The sequence below is a fragment of the Triturus cristatus genome, chromosome 12 (assembly GCF_964204655.1).
Source record: "Triturus cristatus chromosome 12, aTriCri1.1, whole genome shotgun sequence".
Classification (NCBI taxonomy): domain Eukaryota; kingdom Metazoa; phylum Chordata; class Amphibia; order Caudata; family Salamandridae; genus Triturus; species Triturus cristatus.
This window is the reverse complement of record NC_140595.1, coordinates 303,742,613-303,767,285: the sequence shown is the minus strand read 5'-3', so window position 1 is coordinate 303,767,285 and position 24,673 is coordinate 303,742,613. Positions and strand designations below refer to the sequence as shown.

The 24,673-nt window shown below is 48.6% G+C and overlaps 1 protein-coding gene across 2 annotated transcripts in view; it reads right to left on the bottom strand.

Annotated features, from left to right (window-relative positions):
* The window catches only part of PRMT7 (protein arginine methyltransferase 7), a 654,823-nt gene that overhangs the window by 382,118 nt on the left and 248,032 nt on the right, over window positions 1–24,673 (bottom strand). For both annotated transcript variants that reach the window (XM_085637728.1, XM_085637727.1), the window contains exon 10: window positions 11,294–11,432. In XM_085637728.1, coding sequence (XP_085493854.1) covers window positions 11,294–11,432 — 139 coding nt within the window. The remainder of the gene's footprint in view (window positions 1–11,293; window positions 11,433–24,673) is intronic.

Sequence of the window (24,673 nt, the reverse complement as noted above, 5' to 3'; positions counted from 1 at the left end):
AGATCTGGATGCAATCGGAAAGATCCCCCTGATGCTGTGCCTATTGGAACTTCAGAGCCCGCATATGTCACCTGGCATAGTCCACCAGCAGGATGCAGGAGGCCATGAGGGCCCGCAGCCTCAGGGTCATTCTGACCGAAACCCGGGATAGTGGCTGAAAGACTGGAATCATAGCCCGAATATCCCGGACTCGCTGTTCGGGAAGATAAGCCCGAAACTGCGCTGTGTCCAGAACTGCTCGGATGAAAAGGAGCTTCGGAGACGGAATTAGGGGCGACTTCGGCACCTTGATGGTGAACCCCAGCGAATGCAGGAGGTCGGCTGTAGTCTGGAGGTGGGAGACAACAGTCTGGGGCAAGCCCGCCTTCAACAGCCAGTCGTCGAGATAGGGGAAGACTGGAACCCCTGATCTGCACAGATGAGGTGCGACCACCACCATCACTTTCGTGAACACCTGAGGAGCGCAGGTAAGGCCGAAGGCCGAAGGGGAGCACGGTAAACTGAAAGTGCTTGTGGCCTACTGTGAACCGTAGGTAACGCCGATGGGCAGGTAGGACGGAGATGTGAAAATAAGTGTGCTGCAAGTCCAACACTACCATCCAATCTCCAGGGTCGGTCGCAGACAGGACCTAGCAAGGGTCAGCATTTTGAGCTTCTCCTCCCGGAGGAAGCGATTGACGTCTCGGAGATCCAAGATAGGACGCAGGCTCTTGTCCTTCTTGGGTACCAGAAAGTAGTGGGAATAACAACCAAGACCTACTTCTGGGGCAGGAACGCACTCGATGGCTCCCTTGGCCAAGAGAGTCGTAACTTCCTGAAGGAGAATGGCCAAGTAATCCTCTGACATGCGATGGGTCTGAGGTGGCATGGATGGAGGGGTAGTCTCAAAGGGGAGGGAGTAGTCCCTGCGGACTATCTTCAAAACCCACCTGTCCGACGTGATGTTGAGCCAGTGGGGAAGGTGATGGCGAATCCTGCCGCCCACTGACAAAAGGTTGGCCTGAAAGGTCGGACTAGGAGGCTGCTGCAGAGGGGGGCTGGTGGACTGGCTCTGCCAGCTGGCCCCACGACAGTGGGTCCCACGTCCCCGGCTGCACAGAGGTTGGACAGCCTGCTCAGGCCTGTGGCTCTGGGCGGAACGTGGCGGGGCACCCCTTCCATAACCACGAAAGAGGCAAATTTGCAGACTGCACTGGACGGGAGGTGGATGCAAGGCCCAAGGACCTGGCAACAGCCCTGGAGTCCTTAAAGCGCTCAAGCACGTTGTACGCCTTGTCTCAAAACAAGCAATGGCCATCAAAGGGCATGTCCAAAAGGGTAGCTTGGACATCACTCGAAAAGCCAGTAGACCTCAACCAGGCGTAGCGTCTAAGGGCTACTGACATGAAAATCATCCTGCCTAGTGAGTCGGTGTTGCCAGCCCACATCTGATAGTGAACTTTGCTGCGCCTCTCCCTTCGGCAACTGCACGGGAGAGCACAGCCAGGCCTCCTCCGGGCACTGTGGCAGCACTTGCGCAACCATGGCCCACACAGAGTGGGAGTAATAGCCCAAAAGATACGAGGTGTTCACCAACCGCAATCCCAAGCTGGAGGAAGAAAACATCTTCCCAAGGTGATCCAGCTTCTTGGATTCCCTATCAGGCAGTGCGTTAGGGAATGCGCCCTTGGAAGTCGAGGCTTGGACTACCAAGCTCTCAGGGGTGGGGTGGTGAGAGAGGAATATGGGGTCACCCGGTGGCGTCAGGCAATCATATTATCCACAGGAGCCCATGTGTTGGGCTTGGACCAAGTGCCCAAAAGGATGTCTGTGAGGGCCTCATTAAATGGCAGCAAGGGCTCCGAAGAGGCCGCTGCCGGCTGAAGCACCTCGGTCAGGAGGTTAGTTCTGACCGCCACTGTAGGAAGCTCGAGGTGGGAGCGGGAGAAAGCATGCCAAGGTCCGGGGAGGTGCCCAAACCACTGGCATCACCCAACTCCTCTCTCCAGTCTGGTTCCTCCAACTGGTCTGCAAGAGGGTCTACAGACCCTTCCCAGTCCTCTTCACCCTCTCCTGGTAGCCACTCAGGGTGGAAGGAAACATCAGAGGAGAACAGGGGTACAAAAGTACCGGACGACGTTGGTCCGGCTCCGTGTCTTCATCGAGGGGGAGGCCGACGCCGGCTGGGGACACAACGGGCGTGGTAGGTGGTTGGGGTGTCGTCACTGGATTCGGCGTCAGAGGAAGTGCCACGAGGTCGACCGGCGCAGATCCAGATCCAGGCCTAGATCCTTGGGGGTTCTGCTGCGCTGGAGCCGAAGCCACCGGCATCGAAGGCCTAGAGCCCCCAACCGAGTCCACGGGGCACAAGGGCACGCCAGCGGAGAAGGGCTCACCGAAGATGGAATGTGAGACTTCATAAAAGTTGCGAAGCTGGGCAGGGGTCGTTCCGGCTCTCGGAAAGGGAGGGAAGGCCGGAGTCGACCCAACAGGCTCCGTGGGCGGAGCCGGGCGACTTCCTTCCGCTTCCCGTGTCGCGTCTGCCGACAGACAGGAGAACGCAAAGAGCGACAATGCTTTTTTATCTTCTTCTTGTGCTTCGACCTACCCGAAGACGAAGACTTCGATGACAAGTGGTGGTGGTGGCTCTGCGACCTCCCTCTCAACCGGGACCTCGAACGGCGCGGAGCAGACTGCCGGGCTACGAGAAGCTTTCTGGGCCGCTCCTGCAAAGACTTCAGGTTTATGGCCCAGCAGTCGGAGAACGACTTTGGGTCGTGGTCGCGCTCCAGGCACCAAAGGCACACGAGGTGCGAGTCCGTGACTGACATCAATTTGCGACAGGAGTCGCAAGACTTGAAGCTGGTCCAACGTGACATCCCTCCGTGCACCAGGAGTCGATCGACTCAAAAAAGGTGGAAACTCAAGTCGCAAAAATGGAGTAAAAAAGTGACTCGATGTACGCTCTCTCTGGATCTGCGCTGGCTGCCGCGGAAAAAGAAAGAACTGACGTCAGCGCGCAAGGGTGGCGTCTAAGTAGATAGTGCAACGTCATTCTGGTGACCACGACGCCAATGACGGACGTGGAGTCCACCGACGCCACCTATCGACGCACAGAGCTACTGCTGAGGAAAAAAATCTCCAAATCCAGTCTGATGCCTGGGGGTACTTTTAAGGTGAGGAATCCATAACTAATTGTCTCTTTCAGATATTATGTATGCTTCAGCTCACCACATTAGAAGAAGACTTGGGGGCTCCCAATTATGAACTTTACTACATTGCTGGGCAACTGCAGTGGCTGGGCAGATGGTTACCAGATATACCTTCCATGGTGCTGAAAAGGGTGAGCTGATGTTTCAGAAATCAAAAGATCTGGTCAGCTTCCCTGTGTGATTACTAAGAACAGCTAGGCATTGCTGGGGCAGGCTAACGAGTAGGATGACCACAGGGACTGCATAAGCTCCCAACCTTTTAAATTGTAGCTGATCAGGAGTAGAATGGAGCTGAAGACTTCAAGTCTGGTATGAGGCGAGCATTAGGAGGGGACAAGTAAAATGCTGAAGTGTTGATGACATTTAAGAAACTGATATAGGTACATGAGATACCAGCTAGACAATTTATTGGATAGGGAATGATAGTTGGAAATAATGTTGGAAATAATTCTGAAAGACTTACAAGGAAATTTCCTGTAATAGGATATGCACCATGAGATCAATTTAGATGATCAATATTCAGGAGAAATAACTGGCCTACAATATCTGAAACAAGCACTACAAAAGGGAAGAACAGAGAATTGAGAGGCAGCTCAATCAAAATCGGCACCAAAAAAGGGTAGGATGTTGAGCTATACCTAGTGATCAACAGTGTCTACGATGGCTAATACACTGAAGAAGATAGGAGTGAGACAAGTTTTCCTAATATTTGGCATTAATAAAAGTGGACTTAAAACAAGAAGGGTAAACACGAACAGATAATGGCACTAACATATAATGGCCCAAACAGTTCAACTACAGCAAACTATTCAACCGGTCATTAACTGTTGCAGTAACTGACCATCATTAGCGAATAGTTAATGACAGACTGAATAGTAAATCTGCGCCATTAACTAACAGCGTCTACTCAATGTTTTAAGCCTACTTTTATGATACCACTTGTGAGAAAACCCCTCTCTCACTGCTCTGCCTCCAATTACGGACTATTCGTATATCTGCCGTACAATTCAAAAGTCCTTGGACATATGGTTCTTAATACACTCAATTCTATACCTGTCTGCTAATAACATAGTGATGTGAAAACACATGAGGGGAGGAGTTAGAGGATTTAAGTATAAGAGTGATGGGGCATGGCCTGACAATCATGGAGTCCAGTAAGCCTGCAGGAGTGGTCCACTCCGTCTGGCCTTTCCATATGCGGCGGTAAAAGGATCCTGTCCACCGGCGACGACAGCATATGGCCGAGGAAGACGTAAGGGTGCGGGAATGAGCCCCAGGTGTGAGAGCATCAGTGAGGAGGAGAGGTTGGCTTGCAGTGCAGAGTGGGCCCCCCTTTCCTTCTTGTAGGTTGCACTAAACATTGGTGAGAGGATCCGGTGGCCCCAGAGTGCTGTGGCAGCGAGGTCGGAAGGACAGGCAGCCTAGAGGACTAGCAGGGGCCTGAGCATGAGTGAGCGCAATGTTGGTCTCCTGCCGCCCGCCCAGCTCCAGGAATGAGAGGAGCTAGGTTCTGAGTGTGGGCAGCCCCTGACCTGTGCTGCCGAATGGGGTAAAGCAGGCAGTGAACTTTGGACCAGGAGAAGCACGATTCTGGGCTGTGTGAGGCACCAAGTGCAGACAACTAAGGAGCAGAAGCGACTCTGCAGGGGGATGAGCTGTGCCCGATGGGGCATAATGAGTAATAGAAGGATGCACACCCCCGACCACTCAAGACAAAGGCCAGAGGGCCAGCTTATTTGGGGGCTGTACACTGCCCACAGTCTGAATGAGGGCAGGACAAAAGGCACGGTGAAGATTAACTGAGCTACTGGAGCAGCCAAAAAGCAAGGAACAGGGCGCCAACATGCTGTTTCACCGGAGGGAACCCATCCATCTCCCTTGCACTGATGAGAGAGACCTTAGTGGCACCACTAGGGATTATTGTGTGGAACACTGGCACGATGAGAGCAGCGACTGGAGAAATAGAATATTGAGGAGGCTGCATAAAGAGAGAGACCCATCACAGGTGAGGAGGAGAATGGCTGATCAGAGGGGGGTTGAACTGGGAACGTGGCTTGGGGCCATCCCTGCGAGAGAGGCCCAGCTGGGGACCGAGACAGCGGGCGTCTTGTGCAGAAGCAAATGTAGTGGACCACGGTCCAGGGAGTGGGCCACCAGAGAGGAGCTAGTCATGGAGAAGGTAAGCCATCAGAGACTCCCAGAATACAAAGATCAAACAGTTTGCGGGAGGAGTTAGAAACCAGGGCAGGCAAGATGAGCAGGGGGAGATGGTGCCTGAATCTGAGTCTACTGAAGCCCATATACTATGGGCACCATCAAAATCTGCCAGGCCTTGTAGTCCAAAACGGACACCATCTAAGGAGAGGTCACCCTATTAAAAGCAGATCTTTGCAAAACTAGCAAGCAGACTGCGGCACTGGAGAACACAGCGACAACGCTGAAAGCCGACATGATGGAGATACGCCAGAGGGTGCAGAAATTGACTGATGAAATACGACGACTGCAGATCGCACCATAATAACCTATGCTTCGTGGGATTAACTGAGCGTGACGAGAGGTGGAACTCAAAACTGTTCCCGGAGACCTGGATAAAAGAACAGCTGCGCCCCACCGATATTACCCCCCCCCCACCCCCATTTATCATCGAGTGGACACATAGAGCACTGGTCCCGGCCTGCTTCAGGAGGCTCCACCAAGAGTGATGATCACCAGATTCCACAATAAATGTGACAGAGACTGCATACTTTGGAAGAAGCAACAGCTTGGTGAGATCCCCATTGATAATTGTGCTATCCGCATGTTCCCTGACAACAAGCAGGTGGTCCAGGCCAAACATAAATCCTACATTGAAGTCAAGCAAAAACTATGAGAGCTTGGTCTTTCTTACATGCTATCACCTGCTAAATTAAGAGTACTGCATGAGGGCCGAGCTCACTTTTTTACAGACCTTGTGAATGTACTGGATTGGTTGGGGGTGTATGGCATGCCACGCCCATGAACTGACCCCGTGTGGGGGTGAGGGAGACAGCGCTCTGGCAGGAAAGGACAAGTAAGACCCCGAATGCCCCACCCAGGCAGGGTTACAGTAGGGTGGTGGTGGTGGTGGCAGACAGCACTTTTGCCTTGTAAAACCAAGAGGCAACTTCGGAGTGCAGCCGAAACCGAGAAGGGGTGGTAGATGGCTCCCAGGTCCACCACAATGGACAAACAGGAATAGCTCCTCCAGTGACTTTGACTTGAACTCTGGAGGACATGGAGATTGATGCTCAGATGGGTGGAACTGCCCTAACTATCATCAGGCTAAGTACCTGGCCGAGTGACGATTGGGGAATAGCACGAATGCATAACTCTTACCTCCAATGTGAGATAGTGGAGACAAAGTGAACTGCTGTTGATGACCGGATCCACAAAACTTTATGATCCCTAGGGAAGTTAGCGAGGTGCGGGCTGGAAGGACCTGCATAGTGGATGAGAGACGACCGGCCATCACCAACCCTTGTTTCCCTTGCCTTTGTTTTTTCCTTGTGAAGATATTCTGTCCAAGATTAGACTTGGACAGAACTTCTATCGCACACATCTGGGGAGTGCGCCCTAGCACTGTGTGTTTTCTCCGGCAATAGTGGGGGGCCAATAGCTAGTCGCAGCGCCCCCTCTCCTGCATGAGTCAGTTTAAATTGCTCCTAGTTTTTTTTCCTTGTTTATGTTTTAACATTTATCAAAGTGGAACTGTGGGAGGAAGACATGGGGAGACACGAGTTGAACTGTTCGATAGGTGGTGAGGGGTTTGGATGAGGTTTTATTAAGTTTGGGTTCAGATTGTTGGCATTATCACCGTCAGCTAGCGCTAAATATATTTGCTTTGAGATAATGAAGCACTGGAGAGATGGCTTTGACCTGTACACTGCAGCAAGAGGGGGAATTGTGCCCCACACCCAGCCATTTTGACTGGAGAATGCCCAAGGATGCTACATGGACACTCTGACACAGATGTTAATTAGGACATGATGGTCACATTTGTTACTTGGAATGTACACAGCCTGAACAATCATACCAAGCGATACAGAGTAAACACTTTACTTAAGCCCTATTCGCTAGATATAGTGTTCTTAAAGAAAATGCACTTCACAGACTGAGATACAAAGGCTTAAATGGAAATGGGGGAGTCAGGTCCATGCTTCTATATATTCATCCTACTCAAGAGGGCTCCTCATATACGTGACCCAAGGGGTCCCATTCCAACACCTTTACTCACACACTGACGTGGAAGGGCGCAATCTTCTAGTGAACGGCTGATGGATAGTACAGACATCTGCCAACTGAATACCGCCGTCCCCAACATTGATAAGACATACTTCCCCCACATACTGGACATAGTCACCCCCCACCGCTGACAAGCCGCTGCTTTGGGCGGGAAGATTTAACCGCGTGGTGTATGAGGAACCAGATAGCTACCCGATAGGGCACCGTCCTAGAACCACTATGGCAGAAATGGAACTGCCCTAGGGCCCACTATGGCAGAGAGAGGGTGATGACTGACCTAAGATGCATGGACATCTGGCACCATAATTTCTGAGAGGCCCAGGAGTTCTCCTATCACTCACCCATGTCCGGCACGTATAGCAAACTGAACAGATTCCTCATTTAACAAGAGCTGGCTCCCAAAATAGTAGACACAAAGTAACTCTCCAGATTCCTGTCTGACCACTCCTCCTTCCTGACCTATAAAGGGACACCCACACAAGCATGTGTTCCGAAATGGCAATTGCCAGCACAGGCCTTTCAAGACCTAAGATTCACGCTCAGCATAGGCTCTGCAATTGACTCCTACATGACTTGTAATTGACTAGGGTGCGAGAGTGGGATGCCAAGAAGACTGTACGGAAGGGGGAGGGGTGCATGAGTATGCACTTCAGAGAAAAATGGCAGTTACAGCAGGACCTTTGCAGGGCGGAGGCACATCTTGAGGTACACCAGCTGCAACACCTAGGTCATCAGATGAGGGGGATGAGCAGGTGGAAGCTCAAAGGAGGTTGGGAGAAACTGTAGAGGTACTTAATAAACTAGTACTACATGGTTACAGGCAGAGGCTACACGCAAGGGGGACAGACCAGGCAGAATGTTAGCATAGATCATGAAACGGGAGCAGCCATCCACCACCATACTCTCTTTGACCTCCATGGACATTATTGTGGTGAACAACCAAGCGGGCACTAATACTGTGTTATTTCAGTACCTGAAAACACTGCTAAAACAAACACAGTGGTGATGGACGAGGTAGTCTCCTATCTAGTAGCAATAGACATGCCCAGGCTTACTGGAGATTTGGAAGAAGAGCTAGACCAGCGGTTCGTCAGAGAGAAAATCCAGGCAGCCCTAGAAGATCTGCAGTCGGGTAGGATACTGAGACCAGATGGTGTTCCACCAGAGTTTTACCGCTTCTTTCGGGCTGACCTAACGGATACATTGATGGAAGTATTCGATGACGCATAAAACAAAGGTAGACTCCCAGATGGAGGAAGTCCTGGACCTGATGACACTACAATAGAAAGGAACCCAGGAGACTCAGACCTCTCTAGATGTTAAACGTGGACGTCAAGGTACTAGGAAAGACTTTGACGAATACACTGACCCTGTGAGGAGTTTGCTGGTCCATTCTGACCAGAGTGGCTTCATCCCTGGCCCAAGTATGCAAATGAATCCCCGCAGACTTCACCACATCATGGATACGGTAACAGACACAGACCTGGAAGCAGGAGGGGTGGCGCTGGATGTTGAGAAAGCTTTCGATACCTTAGACTGGAATTACATGCCTGCGATGTTACAAACTTTTCAATTTCATCAATAATTTTAGTACTTTCTCAGGATAACTGGTCAAAATTTAAATTATTTACAATATATGGTGAGTGGTAAGAGAGACAAGACAATGCCTAGAAGATGGATACCAAAGGGGATGATGGACCGAGCGTTTGAGCAAATCAAAGAAGATGGAGGCAGTTAAACCTTTTATTAAATATATGGAAACACAAATACAAAAATAAAATAGAACATTTAATACAATTCAACTTACCTCTTTTACTGATCCAGACTTAGGAGAAGATGAGCAGGTGGTCTTGCCTGAATCTAGGTGTATGGGGAAAAACTAACTCTATATTGATGAATGTTATATCAAAGGTTTTATATGTTCTAAGTAACATATTTATGAACAATCCCCTCATCTTTTGCAGACATGGGCAGGATGTTTAAAGATTTCCTCCAAGATACAATAATCCTTTGCTTACCATTAAAAGTCAGATGGTAACAGAGGCACAGGGTCACGACTGATTTGCATATAGCAGGGTTTGATCTGAGGTGGCGAAGTGAACTAAAGAATGATGATGGATTCAACCCATATCTGTGACTGGGGGTGAGTGTCTGAAAAGTTTCAGCGCTCCGTCCATCATCTCCTTGTGTTTGCTTTGATCGCCCTAAGTTGGCAGGGTGTGCCCAGACGTGGGTCCCTTGCTCACTTTGCCACTGGATTCAAGCTAGCCTGGCTGATGAAGGATGTTACCCAGAAACTGGTCCCGGGATTCTTGTTTCCGGTTCAGGAAAGACCTGACTTGGCAATTCGGGCTGGACTGTTCCCATGAGGCACTGGGTCAAGACTGATTTGCATATAGCTGGGTCTGAACTGAGGTGGCAAAGTGAGCTAAAGAATGATGATGGATTCAACCCAGATCTCCTTGTGTTTACCATTAATAGTCAGCAAATGGCAACTTGTAAAGTTGATTTGGTCTGCCTAATATAAAGAATGATTTGAAAAGTCAATCAATCGGGCTAATTAAAGTATTGAAAGACAAAATCCCAAGATGGGATATTAGAGAACAGAACATCATGAATGGGTGGTTCAGAAATGTGTCTTAGAGCCAAAAAAGTTAAGTTCGGAATTAGATTTTGGAAAAGTTTAAACATAGTTGGGAAAACTGTCAGAGAAGTTTACAAAAGGGAGATAAATCAACATTAATTACAAAAGATTTTCCCTTCTTATGAGAATATGGCAGCTACACTTACCAAGGAATGAAACAGATGGATTAATGGCTTGAAATGAGGAACTGGACTGGTTTTCATAAGCACACCTGTACTCTTCTAGCAAAGCTTCTCTACACTATCCCGGCTGTCTGTAGTGTTTCGTATTGTGCCAGTGGGCTATTCCTTCTTTCAACTCATATTTTTTTATTATTGCAAAAATCAATTTAAAAAATGTATTAAAAAAAGAACCAGCCACCATTAAGATGCTAGCTTGAGGGTTACTTAGCTACCATCTTTAAATGAAGTGAGCTTTCCTTTCTAAGTGATAGTGTGGCAAGGAACTTTTATTGTAAAATACAGATTTAAAACTTCTGTAAATTGGGAGATTCCAGACCAGTGCATCCAGAAGGCGCTAGCTATTGGCCAGGGGACGTTACATATTTGACATATACCAAACATAAGAAAGAAAAAAAAGGTGAGCATGGATGCTTGAATTAAGTTCAATTAGTGGAAAATACTCGGGCTGTATTCCAGTCCATCATATGGGGACAGAGGCCTGCCATATAATATGAGTATTGCTCCTGTTTCAATAGGACAGTCCATCCCAAAGTCACAGAAGACTACTTTGAGACAGGATCACAAGAAACCCCAGACTGGTTTCAGACTTTTAGCCTATTAAGTGTGGAACAGTTTGAGTCCATAGGCACAGTAAGCAAGTTTTGTTTATTGTTTGGGAGGCTGAGCTGCACCGAGATACCCCTCCCGGGGGGGATTCACGTGTGTAAGTTAAAATAACAAAAAATAATATAAGCCTGGGATCTACATCTTAGCATACCCATAGCACTTCGAGTGTGTCTCAATTAGAAAAACTAAAAAAGTGATATATGAAATGCCTGGATTAAAATCAGAATCGCAGTTGCTGGGAATTACTCGGGCCACATTCTAGTGAAACACAGACCAACCTTGTGCATAACATTTCAGTTTCACTACATTACCATTAATGACAAAATATGCTGAACTACTCTACCAATCCTCTACGAGTCCAAGTTGTCTTCTAGACAGTCTCTTACTGCAGGCAACCAGTGGAGTCTCACCTTCTTTAGGGCCTGTATGTACTGGTCCATCCGGTGCTGGTCATTCAGCTCACCAAATCGTGGTCGGTTCCACAGCATGTGGGCCTCACACCTGCAGATTGGGCGCTCCAGACTTGCATCCTTGACACCTTCTTCATTTCTAGAAGACAAATTGGGGATCATGCACCAATGGAGTCAGTCAAACTCTGCAGCATATCACACTTTACAGTAAGCGAATAAGGAAGGTCTTATGAAAAATGTGATTATGTTGCTCTCTCATTACGGTTACCAATGTGGTGTAGGCTGAAAGAGGGGTAGTGATTATCATACACAATTATCTCTAAAACACACTGTGAAATCCGGCTCTGTTCTCTCTGCATAAAAATTGGAGAATCGTCATTCTATCCCCTTAAAACTACCCCCCACCTATCCCTCCCCCCAGGCATGTCACTTACAGTCAGATTTACAGACTGGGCTGGGTCCATTGTGCAATAGTTCCATTAATGTGTCAAGAACAATACTTCGAGCTCTGTTCTGCCATGGAGGCGGGATTACCCTTCATACTATTCATAGTACCCCCACGATGTTCAAAGCACGGATGTAGACTATCTACTCTGCCACATCAGCAGCGGCAACCATGGAAGCACCATCATCGTCACTGTCCGGAATCTTTAGGAGCACCACCAAGGTTTCCTATGCCTTTGCCGCTTCTAGTGCTTTTTCAGTCCCGCTCCTTTCGCCAATTGCAGCCTAACTATTCCATCACACTCCGCCCATTTAATGCATTCCTTCTTCCATATGGTTATGGTAGGGCCCCTCTGTGCCTCCCAATGTCTAGTGATTTCTCGCTGAGCCAAAAAGAGGCCCATATCTATGAATTTGCTAGTAATCTTATTTTTAGTCGTGTGGGGGAACCAATGCAGCAGACCGGTTCCAACTCCCTATGCGTGACCTCAGTCAGTGAAGCCACTACGTGAAGCCAATAACTATCTAAACACGAGCAATCACAAAACATATGGCAAAAATCCGCTCCCTCTTGATTACAGCGTGAACATGCTGCTGTGCGGATGTCAAAGTATTTGTTAATTTTCACTGGGGGAGGTAGGCTCTATGCAATATGTAAAAATGCACTAATTGAAATCGGCCATTCCTGGAGCTCTTCCACGCCCTCTCCATAAGATAAGCCCAAGTCTTTTTCGGGATTTCCTGCCCAAAATCCTCTTACCACTTAAGTCGTAGCTCATGTAGGGGCCTCAACATTTCCTGAGTCACACGCCTATATAGGCATGTGACTGCTTTAAAAGTTCCTTCCTCTGTCACTATGTATTGACATCCCATCGATGTCTGTGGTACCGTGAGGCCTTTCCAATGTTTACGAAGGGACGCAGTGAGTGCAAAGTGCAGTAGGAAGATCCCCTGAGTAAATCATATCGGTCCTGCATAGTGCCTTCTTCATATAGATCCCCTACAGTGGCCAGACACTTCTCTTTCCAACTCGCAAGTCCCCCCAGGTACCTCCATGAGGTAGAGCCTCACACATGGCCAGAGGGATATCCGGCGCGTACGTAATCTCAATCTGCGCTCATTTCAGGCTCCTATTCCAACACTGCCTCGCTACTTTGAGATCCCCTGGCAGATCTTGGGCTCGAACTGGCAATTTCAGGACAATCTGGGAAAGAACCCGGAGTGCCGGGACGGTTTCTCCCATGTCTCCCGCTCCTCGGAGCCGAGCTGCAACCATATGCGTGAGCCACTGCAATTTAGCTGCCAGGTAATAGGACTAAAAATCGGGCACCGCTAGGCCCCCTCCTTCTACCGCATACCCCATAGAAAGCCCGTGATCATAGTCTTGAGCTGCTCAAAGAATCATGCTGGTATCCAAATCGGTAAGGTCCCAAAGTAATACAGTAGACGTGGGAGGGTCACCATTTTAAGTAAAGCGAATCGTACAGCTACTGACAGAGGAAGGGACCCCCAAAATTCAAAACTGTCCTTCATTCTCCTTATTGCCCTACCTATATTGCCCTCCAACAAGTGTCCCTGCGTATGATATATTTGCGTCCCTAAAGATGTCAGACACCTGTACTCCCATTTAACCCCGTCAGTCTCTTGTGTGCCATCTTTATCACTAATAGTCGGGAAAAGACAGGACTATGTCCAATTTACTCGAGGCCCAGCCACCCTGCCAAGGGCACGGAGCAAAGCATTCGCTCCACTGAGCGCTTCATCTGAGTCCGCCAGGTACAGTAATAGGTCATCTGCATACAGGGCAATATGGTGAATCTGTCTGTGTGCCTCTAGGCCTTGATAATATTGACCTGTCCTGGCCTTAACCGCCAATGGCTCCAATGCCAACGCAAATAGAAGGGTGAACAGTGGGCACCCCTTCCCCGTTCCATGGTGTACATCACAGATGTCAGATATCAACCCACCCGTTCTAACCCTCAGTGTTTGTAGAGCAGGGCCGTCCATGCTATGAATTTACTCCCAAGACCAAATGTATTCATCAACTGGAACAGGTAGGGCCATTCAAGACTGTCAAATGTTTTTTCAATGTCCACAGCAAAGACAGTGGCCCTATCATTCAAATAGGAATCAGCCTCCAGGATCCGCAATAAACGTCGTACATTAATAGCCGTATTCCTGGTCGGGATGAACCCAGACTGATCTTTATGTACTAACATCGTCATATAGGGAAGAAGTCAAGTCAAGTGGTAACTTCAGGACAGCAGGGTTGTTCCTCTTTCTAACCTTTCACTCATCTTTACCCTCTAAGTGCAGTAGATACAATGCTACATCGGAGTCTCTGGACCAGGATTCTCCAAGGAGTACCTCAGGAGCTACTGGTAGCTCTCGAGCTACCTGCGCCTAGCTCCCCATGTGTAGCTAAACTACTTAATGAAAAACCTTTGTTTGCATGAATTAGGTATGTTTCCAAAATCGAAAAGGCTGTGTTTAAAAGTAAAATATGTGTATTTTCAGAACTGAGCTAATGTTTACAGAACAAAATATATTTAGGGCTGATATTTAATGGGTAATTCATGCTGTGTTGGGAAGTCTTATCACTGATGTTCTTTCTTAGGTGCCAGGGGGCATTGCATATTTCACCACTATGACATATAGAGGAATTCAAAATTGAAATTGATAAATCTTTTTTACATTACTGCTGATGACCATCCCTGATGCACAGAGATGGCCACTGTCAGTAATCAGCATGCAATGGGCAGTAATGAGATCTTATCTTTACTGATTATTGTAACACTGATAATTGGTGTTAGAAGCTCAGGAAGATTTTTACGGATCATCAGTAGCTCTAATTCTAGAAAAGGTTGTTGATCCCTGCTCTAGACTGCAGTATCAGAGCCTCTAACTTTGACCCTTACTGGCTTCTTTAACGTTCTTGTTTCTGTTAGCCAGGAACTCGAAGCTCAAGGGAATTCTACAGGATTGCCCAGGTGGTCTTGAGCATCCTTTGCCACCTCGGACCAAGGTAAATTACGAGCTTCATCCAACTGCTTTCAGAACAAACCAGCAATTCTTGGCCTTTTCCCTGCTCCAATGAAATCTACAAACTAGCCCACAGAAAATAGAGCAAACCTGAGGACAAAATCAACAATATTTAGGGTGTTTGAAGTAGGCAAATTGCGCAGCAAAATACTAAACAAACAGAATTTGTTATCAAGCTACAGAGAACTGTTTATTAGTCTATTTTATAGGGAAAAAACATAAAAAATGTTGCATGATCTTTTATACCCAAGCATCATGCATTTTAAGATAGTGTTGAACTCCATTCCACACTAAATGTTCTAGCTGAAACGTTTAATAGAGGCTGTTCTACATAAATGAGACAAGAGCATAGTGAGCTATTATTTTTCTGAACGGCCATCAACTTTCAAATGATACACTATAAGATAAATGATTTGGTGGATGAAAACATTCCAGTATGAGTGAATTAATGTGCTGATTTATCCCAGATCCAAACAACCATATAGCATGTTTTAATACTGGGAGCTTGCATATAGGACTCCACACCTAGACCTAGAAATACTTAATTTGAAAGTTGAATGCAAGATGATTCCATATGGAGAAAAAAAGTAACGCTCACGGAGAAGCATAGCATTTTAAGCAGGTCAAAATATATTTTAATACTTTGGAATTTTTGGTGTAAACTATGAAGTAGCTGATAGTTCACATGAAGGAGGAGATATATTTTTACTTTGAAGCCCTCTTCACATGAAGAAGTTGCAATAAAAAAAAACATACTGCTAATAATACTACTGATCAGAACATATCATTTCAAAGTAAGAAGTGCCTTACAATACCCTGTATTATACTGGGTACTTACAAATTTCAGCCACATAATGTGTGCTCTGAAAATCATACACAGCACTTTAACGTCCTATCAGAAACATCATTTTCACTTTGAAAACCCACAAATTAATAAACAAGCTGTGACTTGAAGCAGGCAGTAGAGTATTGCTTATTCATTTGAATTAATATTCAGTTTGGAGGCACTATTGGCTTGATTTTAGAGAGTTTAATTGGTTCACACTTGACCAACTGGGCATCTTTTCTTCAGAAACAGAACATATAGGCTATAACAATGTCAGTAATTAGGTAGTTAGCAGGGGTGCTGGTGGAAAAGTTCGACTCACAAGTTTTTGTCACAATGAAGAAACCTTTATGAAGAAATACCATTACGATGGAACTGCTATGAAGTTATAACAAATACAATTTTTAGTCAACTATGAAAATAAAAATAGCATAAAAAAATTATCCGTTTAAATGCAATGTAGCATAAAAATAAATGGACGAGGGAGCTTAAAATTCTAAGTGTTCCTAATAGGGACTGATGTGACAGGAATGTCCTCTGTGTAACCCATCGGCATGATATCTGGTATACTGACAATTTTAATTTCACCTACTGCACACAACATCATGCGTGCACACTCTTGCGTAGGTGACCCGGTAGGTTGTAAGACTATGTGCCTGGATCTGTGGTTTGGAGTAGCACACTAAGAGTACGCTGACATGGTGGCCAAGCTGAGCGGCAAGATGGCAGCCTGATCTGTCGGCTCCGCCGACCGAGCATATAAATCCGTTCAATATCCGCTTAAAAGTGCCTATCCTGGGGCACCTGAATCGTTATTCGGAAGGGCTGAGGACTGGATCGTTATGTGAGGAGGGACGGTGATGCCTGAGCTTCTGGGGGAGGCTCACAACATCGAGACTTGAATGAGGCGGGTGGTGGTGTCGAATAACTGGTCTGTATGTTTTTCCTTGGGGTAGTGAAATGTGTTCGGTGGACGGAGGGCAGTAGGGATACAGCTGTCCCCGACAATTGCATTGGACTTTTGTTGCCTGGAGATTGAATATCGTAGATGACTTTGCCGAATTTATCTCCTTAATCTTCGCCTGTTCCCCGGCTCACTCCATGGGCGGCGTGGGGTGTAGATTGGGCCCTTGCTGAGGCCATTAGCATAAACATGTTAGGCCTTAAAGTGAATATTGGTAAGACAAAATCACTCAGGGATGAGTGCTCGGTTTGGCTGCACAAACCCGTAAGTTCTTGGAAGGGTGGGCGATAGGCACTCTGCTAGTTTGGGGGGCGGGAGGTTTTGTTTCCGCCGAGCAGTGAGACAGGGTGGGGGGATTGGGGGAATCCACGTTGGGGTTGTGGGGAGGGTGGGAAGGGATTGTAGTTGGGTGTTGATTTTAGTGCTAATTTTGTTCAGGCATGTCACCTTCGATTGGTCTCGTGAGCAGGATGCGACAGATGTAGTGTTTGTAATGTTCTCATTGGCTACAGTGCTTAAGAAAGCAATGACATCCTTCCCTTTCTCCCCTTTGATGTGCTCCTCATTGGGGTACCTCGCACCTTTGACACCGAGTGATGGGTACCATGCATAGACAGACACTCAAATGTTATCCTGGAATGTGAATGGGCTGGGCGATAAAATCAAAAGAGGGGTGGTTCTCCAGTTCTTGAAGCGGCACTCACCTGATGTCGCTCTTTTGCAGGAGACCCACCTGTTGGGTAATGGTTGTAGGGCCGTGTCTCAGTGGGGAATCTAGATGGCTGCTCATTCCGCCATTGGCTCTGGTTCCCGGGGGGGTGGGCATTTCAGTTCGCAAGTCCTTACCATTGACTGTCAATATGATCCGTACGGACCCCCTAGGCAGATTTGTGGCGGTGTCCGTGGTGTGGGAGGGGACTGCTCTCAACCTGGTATCAGTATATATTCTGCCAGGTCTCCACACACAGGCATTTATCGACCTTGGTGATCTTCTCCTGAACCTGCCGGACGGGAGATTGCTGATTTGGGGGGGGGGGGGGATTTCAATTCCATAGTTTCTGATTCCCTGGATTGCTGGCCCCAAAAAGACCTGCCGATATCATGCAAACGTATACATAGTTTTCTGGGGGCTATGGGCCTGGTGGATGTCTGGAGGCGTCTACACCCCAGCGAGCTCCAGTATACGTATTCTCAGGCCCCATCTCTGCATTTCATGCATAGACTATATACCCACACTCACGAATCAGATCCATAATGTCAAAAAAGTTCAGCAATTGGCTAGGGGAATTTCGTATCAATCACCCGTGCTGTGCAGGGTGGAAGTAGGGGAACCCACGGTTGGCCTTGTGGCACCGCTTAACCCCTGGTATCTCACTATTCCCCCAGTTAGGGATAAAGTATTGAGTGAATCTGACCTTTACTATCAGGAGAACCAGGGTTCAGTCAGTTCATCCGTCTCCCTTTGGGAAGCCTATAAAACTGTCATTCGGGGGGTAGTGTTGGGGCAGCTTGCTGGACATCGCAAGGAAAAAACTGCGGATATGGTGCGCCTAGAGGATGAAGTCCTGGTCTTAGAATGCACAGTCCGTACGCAGGACTCGGAGGAATCGCGTCACAAGCTCCGTATTAAAATGAAAGAATTCTCTGATTTGGCCACTGACGCTGCCAAAGCACAATACAGGGCGACTATCAGCAGGATCTATGACGTAGACGACAAGGTAGGCAAGCTGCTGGCATGGCTGGACTGCAGAGAGGGGGTGACGCGCGTAGTGGTTGAACTAGACACCAACCAGCATTCCTGTGTTACCGCACCGCAAGACATTGCGGATGCGTTTGGAAAATACTACCGCTCCCTCTATAGTTCCCGCACGACCTATTCAGAGGATGAGGCTTTATCTCTATTCTGCGATATAGACGTACCGGCTCTTACTGCAGAGGACTGCTCCGATCTGAAGCATGACCTCACTGTGACCGAAGTGGAGAAGGACATCCATGACTTGCGCGGGGGGAAAGCATCGGGTCCCAATGGGATTTCCATAGAATTATTTAAGTTGACGGCGAACACGAATGCCCCTTATCTCACAGATATGTACTGGGAGAGTAAAGAGATTGGAATTCTTCCCGAAGACCATAGACTGGCTACCGTCATTGTCATCCACAAACCGGGCAAGCTCGCAGATCAGTGTTCATCGTATAGGCCCATTTCGCTGCTCAATTGAGAGGCGAAGGTCCTCGCCACTCGTCTGTTACAGGTTCTTCCCACCCTGATCCACCCGGACCAGTCCGGGTTCATGCCTGCAAGAAACACATCTCTTAACCTCCGCCGATTACATGGTGTACTCTGCAGGCCAGATACTATTAGTGAGGATGCTGTGGTGGTGTCCCTGGATGCTGCATCGGCCTTCGATACCATCGAATGGCCATACTTTTTTGTGGTCCTCCGCAAGCTAGGCTTTGGCCCGGAATTTATTAAGTGGGTGCGCCTTTTATATTGCCAACCATTGGCGCAGGTGGTCGTCGAAAATCGGAAATCCCCTGTTTTCTCTCTGGGTAGGGGAACCAGGCAGCGCTGTCCCCTATCACCGCTCCTCTTTGCCTTGGCCTTGGAGCCCTTGGCGACGTGGATCCGTTGGGACCCTGCTATCAGGGGCCTGAGATGGACTCACGGCTGGGAGGACCGCATATCTTTGTATGCGGATGACATCCTGCTGGGACCGTTTGTTTCGCCTGGGACCAGAGAACTGTCCTCGCTGCTGTCTTGGACCACCAGAACTGGGATTTTACCTGCTTCCAACGCTGCTCCTTGCCGGACCCGCTGTGCGGGTCCCGCTTCGTTCTTCCCTCTTGCGGTGACTCTGCGTGCTGTGAGGACCTCTGGGGCATTATTGCTGTTGTTGGTGTGTGTGTGGGGAACACCAGGGCTGCGAGCTGACCCGCAGGGACTCAAAGTACCAGGAGTCCCTGCGTGAGGTCGAGACCCGCAACACCTGGGTCGCTCTCCATGCCTGCCCCGCCCCTTTCTCAGCAAATAAGTTCCTGCAGCTGTGTAGCACCATTGGGACCGTTTGTTTCGCCTGGGACCAGAGAACTGTCCTCGCTGCTGTCTTGGACCACCAGAACTGGGATTTTACCTGCTTCCAACGCTGCTCCTTGCCGGACCCGCTGCGCGGGTCCCGCTTCGTTCTTCCCTCTTGCGGTGACTCTGCGTGCTGTGAGGACCTCTGGGGCATTATTGCTGTTGTTGGTGTGTGTGTGGGGAACACCAGGGCTGCGAGCTGACCCGCAGGGACTCAAAGTACCAGGAGTCCCTGCGTGAGGTCGAGACCCGCAACACCTGGGTCGCTCTCCCTGCCTGCCCCGCCCCTTTCTCAGCAAATAAGTTCCTGCAGCTGTGTAGCACCATTGGGACCGTTTGTTTCGCCTGGGACCAGAGAACTGTCCTCGCTGCTGTCTTGGACCACCAGAACTGGGATTTTACCTGCTTCCAACGCTGCTCCTTGCCGGACCCGCTGCGCGGGTCCCGCTTCGTTCTTCCCTCTTGCGGTGACTCTGCGTGCTGTGAGGACCTCTGGGGCATTATTGCTGTTGGTGGAGTGTGTGTGGGGAACACCAGGGCTGCGAGCTGACCCGCAGGGACTCAAAGTACCAGGAGTCCCTGCGTGAGGTCGAGACCCGCAACACCTGGGTCGCTCTCCCTGCCTGCCCCGCCCCTTCCTCACCACTTGCCTTATTACTGGTCTCTGTTCCCGCTGCGCGGGAGCGCGCGGGAGCGCCCGGGGCGAAGCCCGGGCAAAGGGCGGGCCGTCTGAGGCTGAGGGAGGCTGGGCTGGGCCGTGTCTCTTTCGCCCGAGCAGGATTGTTTGTTGGTGGTCATTACAGCTGTCAGGGAGTATCATGGCTTCAAGTCCCACTGTTGGTATATCACTGTTAGCAGGGGGACTGAACCAAGGGACCCTAGATGGTTATTTCACTAGGACTTTACTAGAAGCTGATAGGGAGCAAGCACTGGTTGAGCGACGAATCGAGCGTCGTCGCTCGATTGAATCCATGAAGGGTAGACGCCCATCTTTAGACCCCCTACAATTGATTGTTTCACCTCCTCTGAGTATCCTTAGCTTATCCGAAGGCCCTGATGCGTCTCAATTAGACAGCACTCCCGTACTCTTTCGCGAAAAATCTCCTGTACCTGACATAACTGCTCCTTTGTCTCTTATTCCTGTACTCCCTGTTAGAGGCCCAACTACAGTGGTGGAGATTCATCATGAGCCACGTCCTATAGTTGTAGGGACCGCACATGTGAATAGAGCTAGGAAAAAAGCAACTTCAAAGGTGCTGGGGCCCCCTCTTAGTAAAAGGAGAAAGAGGGGGGGTGAGCAACCTAAAGCCAAAATTAGTCACTCAGACTTTGGTAAACCGTCTAAATCTCTTGTATTGTCCTTAGATAAGCCAGCAACTACATCCCTACAGGCACAACCTACGGGGAATGAGGTAGTATCTCCTGCTCTCCTAGGTGGCATAGAACAGCTAATCAAATCCCTTATGTTCCCTATCAAACAAACACTAGACAGGTTGGAACAAAGGTTGGGGACCCTAGAGCAAACCATTGCTGCTAATACTGGGTTGTTAAAAACTTTTGAGAAATCGGTACTGCCCTCTCCAGCTCCCGCAGCACTTGCTGCTATTAGTACTACTCGCAGCAAAGAGGCAAATAAAACCACTAAATCCACCATTAGTGTTAAGCAGAAGGCTCCGCCTAAAACTATTGAGCAGTCTGCACAAAATGACGATAGAGTAGCTGTGGGGGGGCACAGTATTCTCCACCCAAAACCTGATAGCAATAGAGGGGTATGTAATGCGCAAGCAGTGACCACAGAGTATAATGGGCGTACAGTTGAGCTACCCCCTGAATCAGTACCATATGTGGTAGTCCTTACTGGAGTTCCCGCGCTAGCAGAAGGTACAAGAGAGGGTTTCTTCCAGCTAAAGCACAAAGTTATGCATTGGTTGGCCCTGAATAGACCTCTCCCCTGTAATATCGATGGCGAGATCTTGCATGTTCGGCGCCTCCCGTGGCTAGGTCGCAGGGTTAAGGACCTACAGGGGGATATTATAATTGTCAACTTCAGAGAGCAGGGAGTTGTTAGGCATATATTAAACTGGTTCCCGGGGAGTAGAAGTAATCTGATCACTCCCTACGACCTAACGTATTTCTATCCAAGACCCCTGGTAGGTCCCCCAGTAAATCCTGGGATCTTAGCTTGTGATAGACCTAGTCATCATCCCGCACCCCGAAGCAACTGGCCTGTGCCCCATGTATTGTACCCCTTGGCTCCTAACAGATCTGCTGGGTGGCATAATATTCCACAGAGTCATTGTGGTCCTAGATGGAGAGGTATAACAGGCCCACTGACCCCACTGACCCCCTTGGATGTGTCAAATAGATTTAATGCCCTCTCGGGTATGAGCGATTGTGATTGACAGTCAGGGCCCTTAGGGTATTCTATACCTGCCTCCATGGAAGTGGAGGGATTGGCTGACTGTGGTAACACCCCTAAGACGCTGATACCCGACCAGGGATTGTACTCTCCAGAGGCCATCCATTCTCCTAATCGATCCACACTAAGCAATCCAATAGTGGTAGCGGAGGTTGTGAATTCAGACGACACTAGTGCTTCTTGTATAAAGAATTCTGCACATGTACAGGGAGGGTCCGATGGCAATGGACCGATGATGGGGGTTATGTGTTGGAATATAGCGGGCATTTGTAGGAATCTGGACCTCCCCGAATGGCACTCACAGGTAGAACAGCACTGTATCTGCATCTTCCAGGAAACTTGGAGCCTTGAACCTGTTTACAAAGTTGGATATTCCACATATTATCTGCCTGCCCTTCAGTCACCATCTGGGAGGGGCCGGCCTTCGGGGGGACTCCTCATCTGGGTGGATATCTCTTTGGGGTGTAGTATTACTCAGAAGTATAGTGGCTCAATGGACATCCTTAGAATCTCACTGAAAGGCCCAGGATTTAGGGGGCACCTAGAGATTCTGAATGTGTATGCCAGAGGTACTAGAGGTAGCTCTTTTTCCCACACTATAGTATTACTGGAGAAAGTCTTAGATGAGTGTGGTGAGGATGCCCAAGTTATGATTGCAGGAGACTTGAATTGCACGTTCGAACTACTTGCCGCAGAAGATATTCTGGGTGTGGTAGAGGATGATGTGGGGAGGGGTATCCCAGCATTATCTGTTGAGCCGATAAAGAGATGGACAGAGAGGGCGATCCAGTTAAATTCTATGACCCTGGAGCACGGCCTGCGAGCCGTTAATGGAAGAACCACCTCTGACCCATTGGGCAGTCATACATACAACAGGGCTAACCATTTTTCCCGGATCGACTACATCTTGCTTGATTTTGACCTTTGGCAGTCTGTTGTGGATATGGCTGTAGTACCTACCATAGATAGCAATCATAATTTCCTTTCGCTTTCCCTAAGGCACCTATGGTTAAATCATAGTACCCCAACCTTATCACCAGCCAAAAGGTCAACATCGGATGTCACTCTGTCTAATTGTGGTAGGCGTCTCAAATGGCGGAAAGTAGCCTCTGACGCACCAAAATTACAGGCCATAGATCAATTTTTGGAAGCTACACTAAGTGAGATGGCAACAATCTCCTTAGATCATTCTGCTATACCCAGGATTACGCTGATGTTCCAGGAGACCATCAATTCGATTGGTAATCTTTTCAAGGCGCAAGTACGCGTAGGTAGGCCGGATGGCCACCCCAGGTCAAAAGATAAGCAGGGGTGGTATACGTCAAAATGCAGAGAATTGAAGGCGTGCCTTATTCAAGCTGTTAGGACAAAATCGCAGCCCCTTGTGCTGCAGGCTAGAGCAGAATACAAACGAGTGATTGGGATTGCAAAAAAGGAATGGGAAGACGAATACTGGCAAACTCTAAGAGAAGCAAGCACTGGGCGGGATGCAACCCGTTTTTGGAATACTATTAGGGAAAGGAACAGACCTGATAGTAACTTTATAACGTGCAACATAACTGGTCAGGCCTGGTTCGAACATTTCACTAACTTGTATTCGAATCTTCAAGAGGCATCTGCCCTCCCCGCATCCTACGGACCCTTAGTACCCACGAGAAATGAAATGGTTTCCACATTTACAATTAAAGAAGTAGAACACGCAATTAGGTGTATTGTGCCACAGAAAGCAGCGAGACCCGACGGAGTTCCGGGGGATCTGCTGCGTTCAAACTTGCAAAGGTGGGGGAAGCTTATTCACCTTCTGATTAGTGCAATCGACAAAGGAGCAGCCATTCCCGACTCTTGGAAGGGGGCAGAGGTTGTCCCTATCTTTAAGAAAGGCCGGAGGGACGACCCTGCCAACTACCGACCAATAAGTCTATTGGATTCAACCCAGAAGGTTGTGGGAAAGGTGCTCCTAGAAAGAATCCTCCAATGGATTAAGGACGAAGAGATTCTGTCGGACTATCAGGCTGGCTTCAGGGCTGGAACGGGCACGATAGAGCAGGCCTTCAGGCTCTTACTACTGTATTGGAAGGTGGTAGTGATAGGCGGAGGCAGTCTTTATTTGGCATTCATCGACCTGAAGACTGCCTTCGACCTTGTGCCCAGAGAACAGTTATGGGGCGTGTTAGCTGAAATGGGGATTCCACTAAACATCCTCTCCATCTTAGTGCGCCTGCATGATGGCAATTATGCGCAGGTACGTTGGGGTACCGATGGCCAGAAAACTAGCAGGATCCCAGTGGCAAAAGGGGTGCGTCAGGGCTGTGTCCTGGCTCCAACCCTTTTTTCACTTTATGTGAATGGGGTTGTGGACCATTTACACAAACAACCTTCGGACGCACCATCATTGGCAGGGGAGAGAATTCCCACCCTTCTCTTTGCCGATGATACGCTTCTAATCTCAAAAAGCTCGGCGGGTCTACAGAGACTTTTAAACAACTTTCAGACCTTCTGTGACCAACGGGGCCTAGTAATAAATACAAATAAAACTAAGTACCTGGTATTAAACCCCCCCAAAAAATTAGGCCGACCCCCTGTTCTTAGTGAAACCCCTCTGGAAAGGG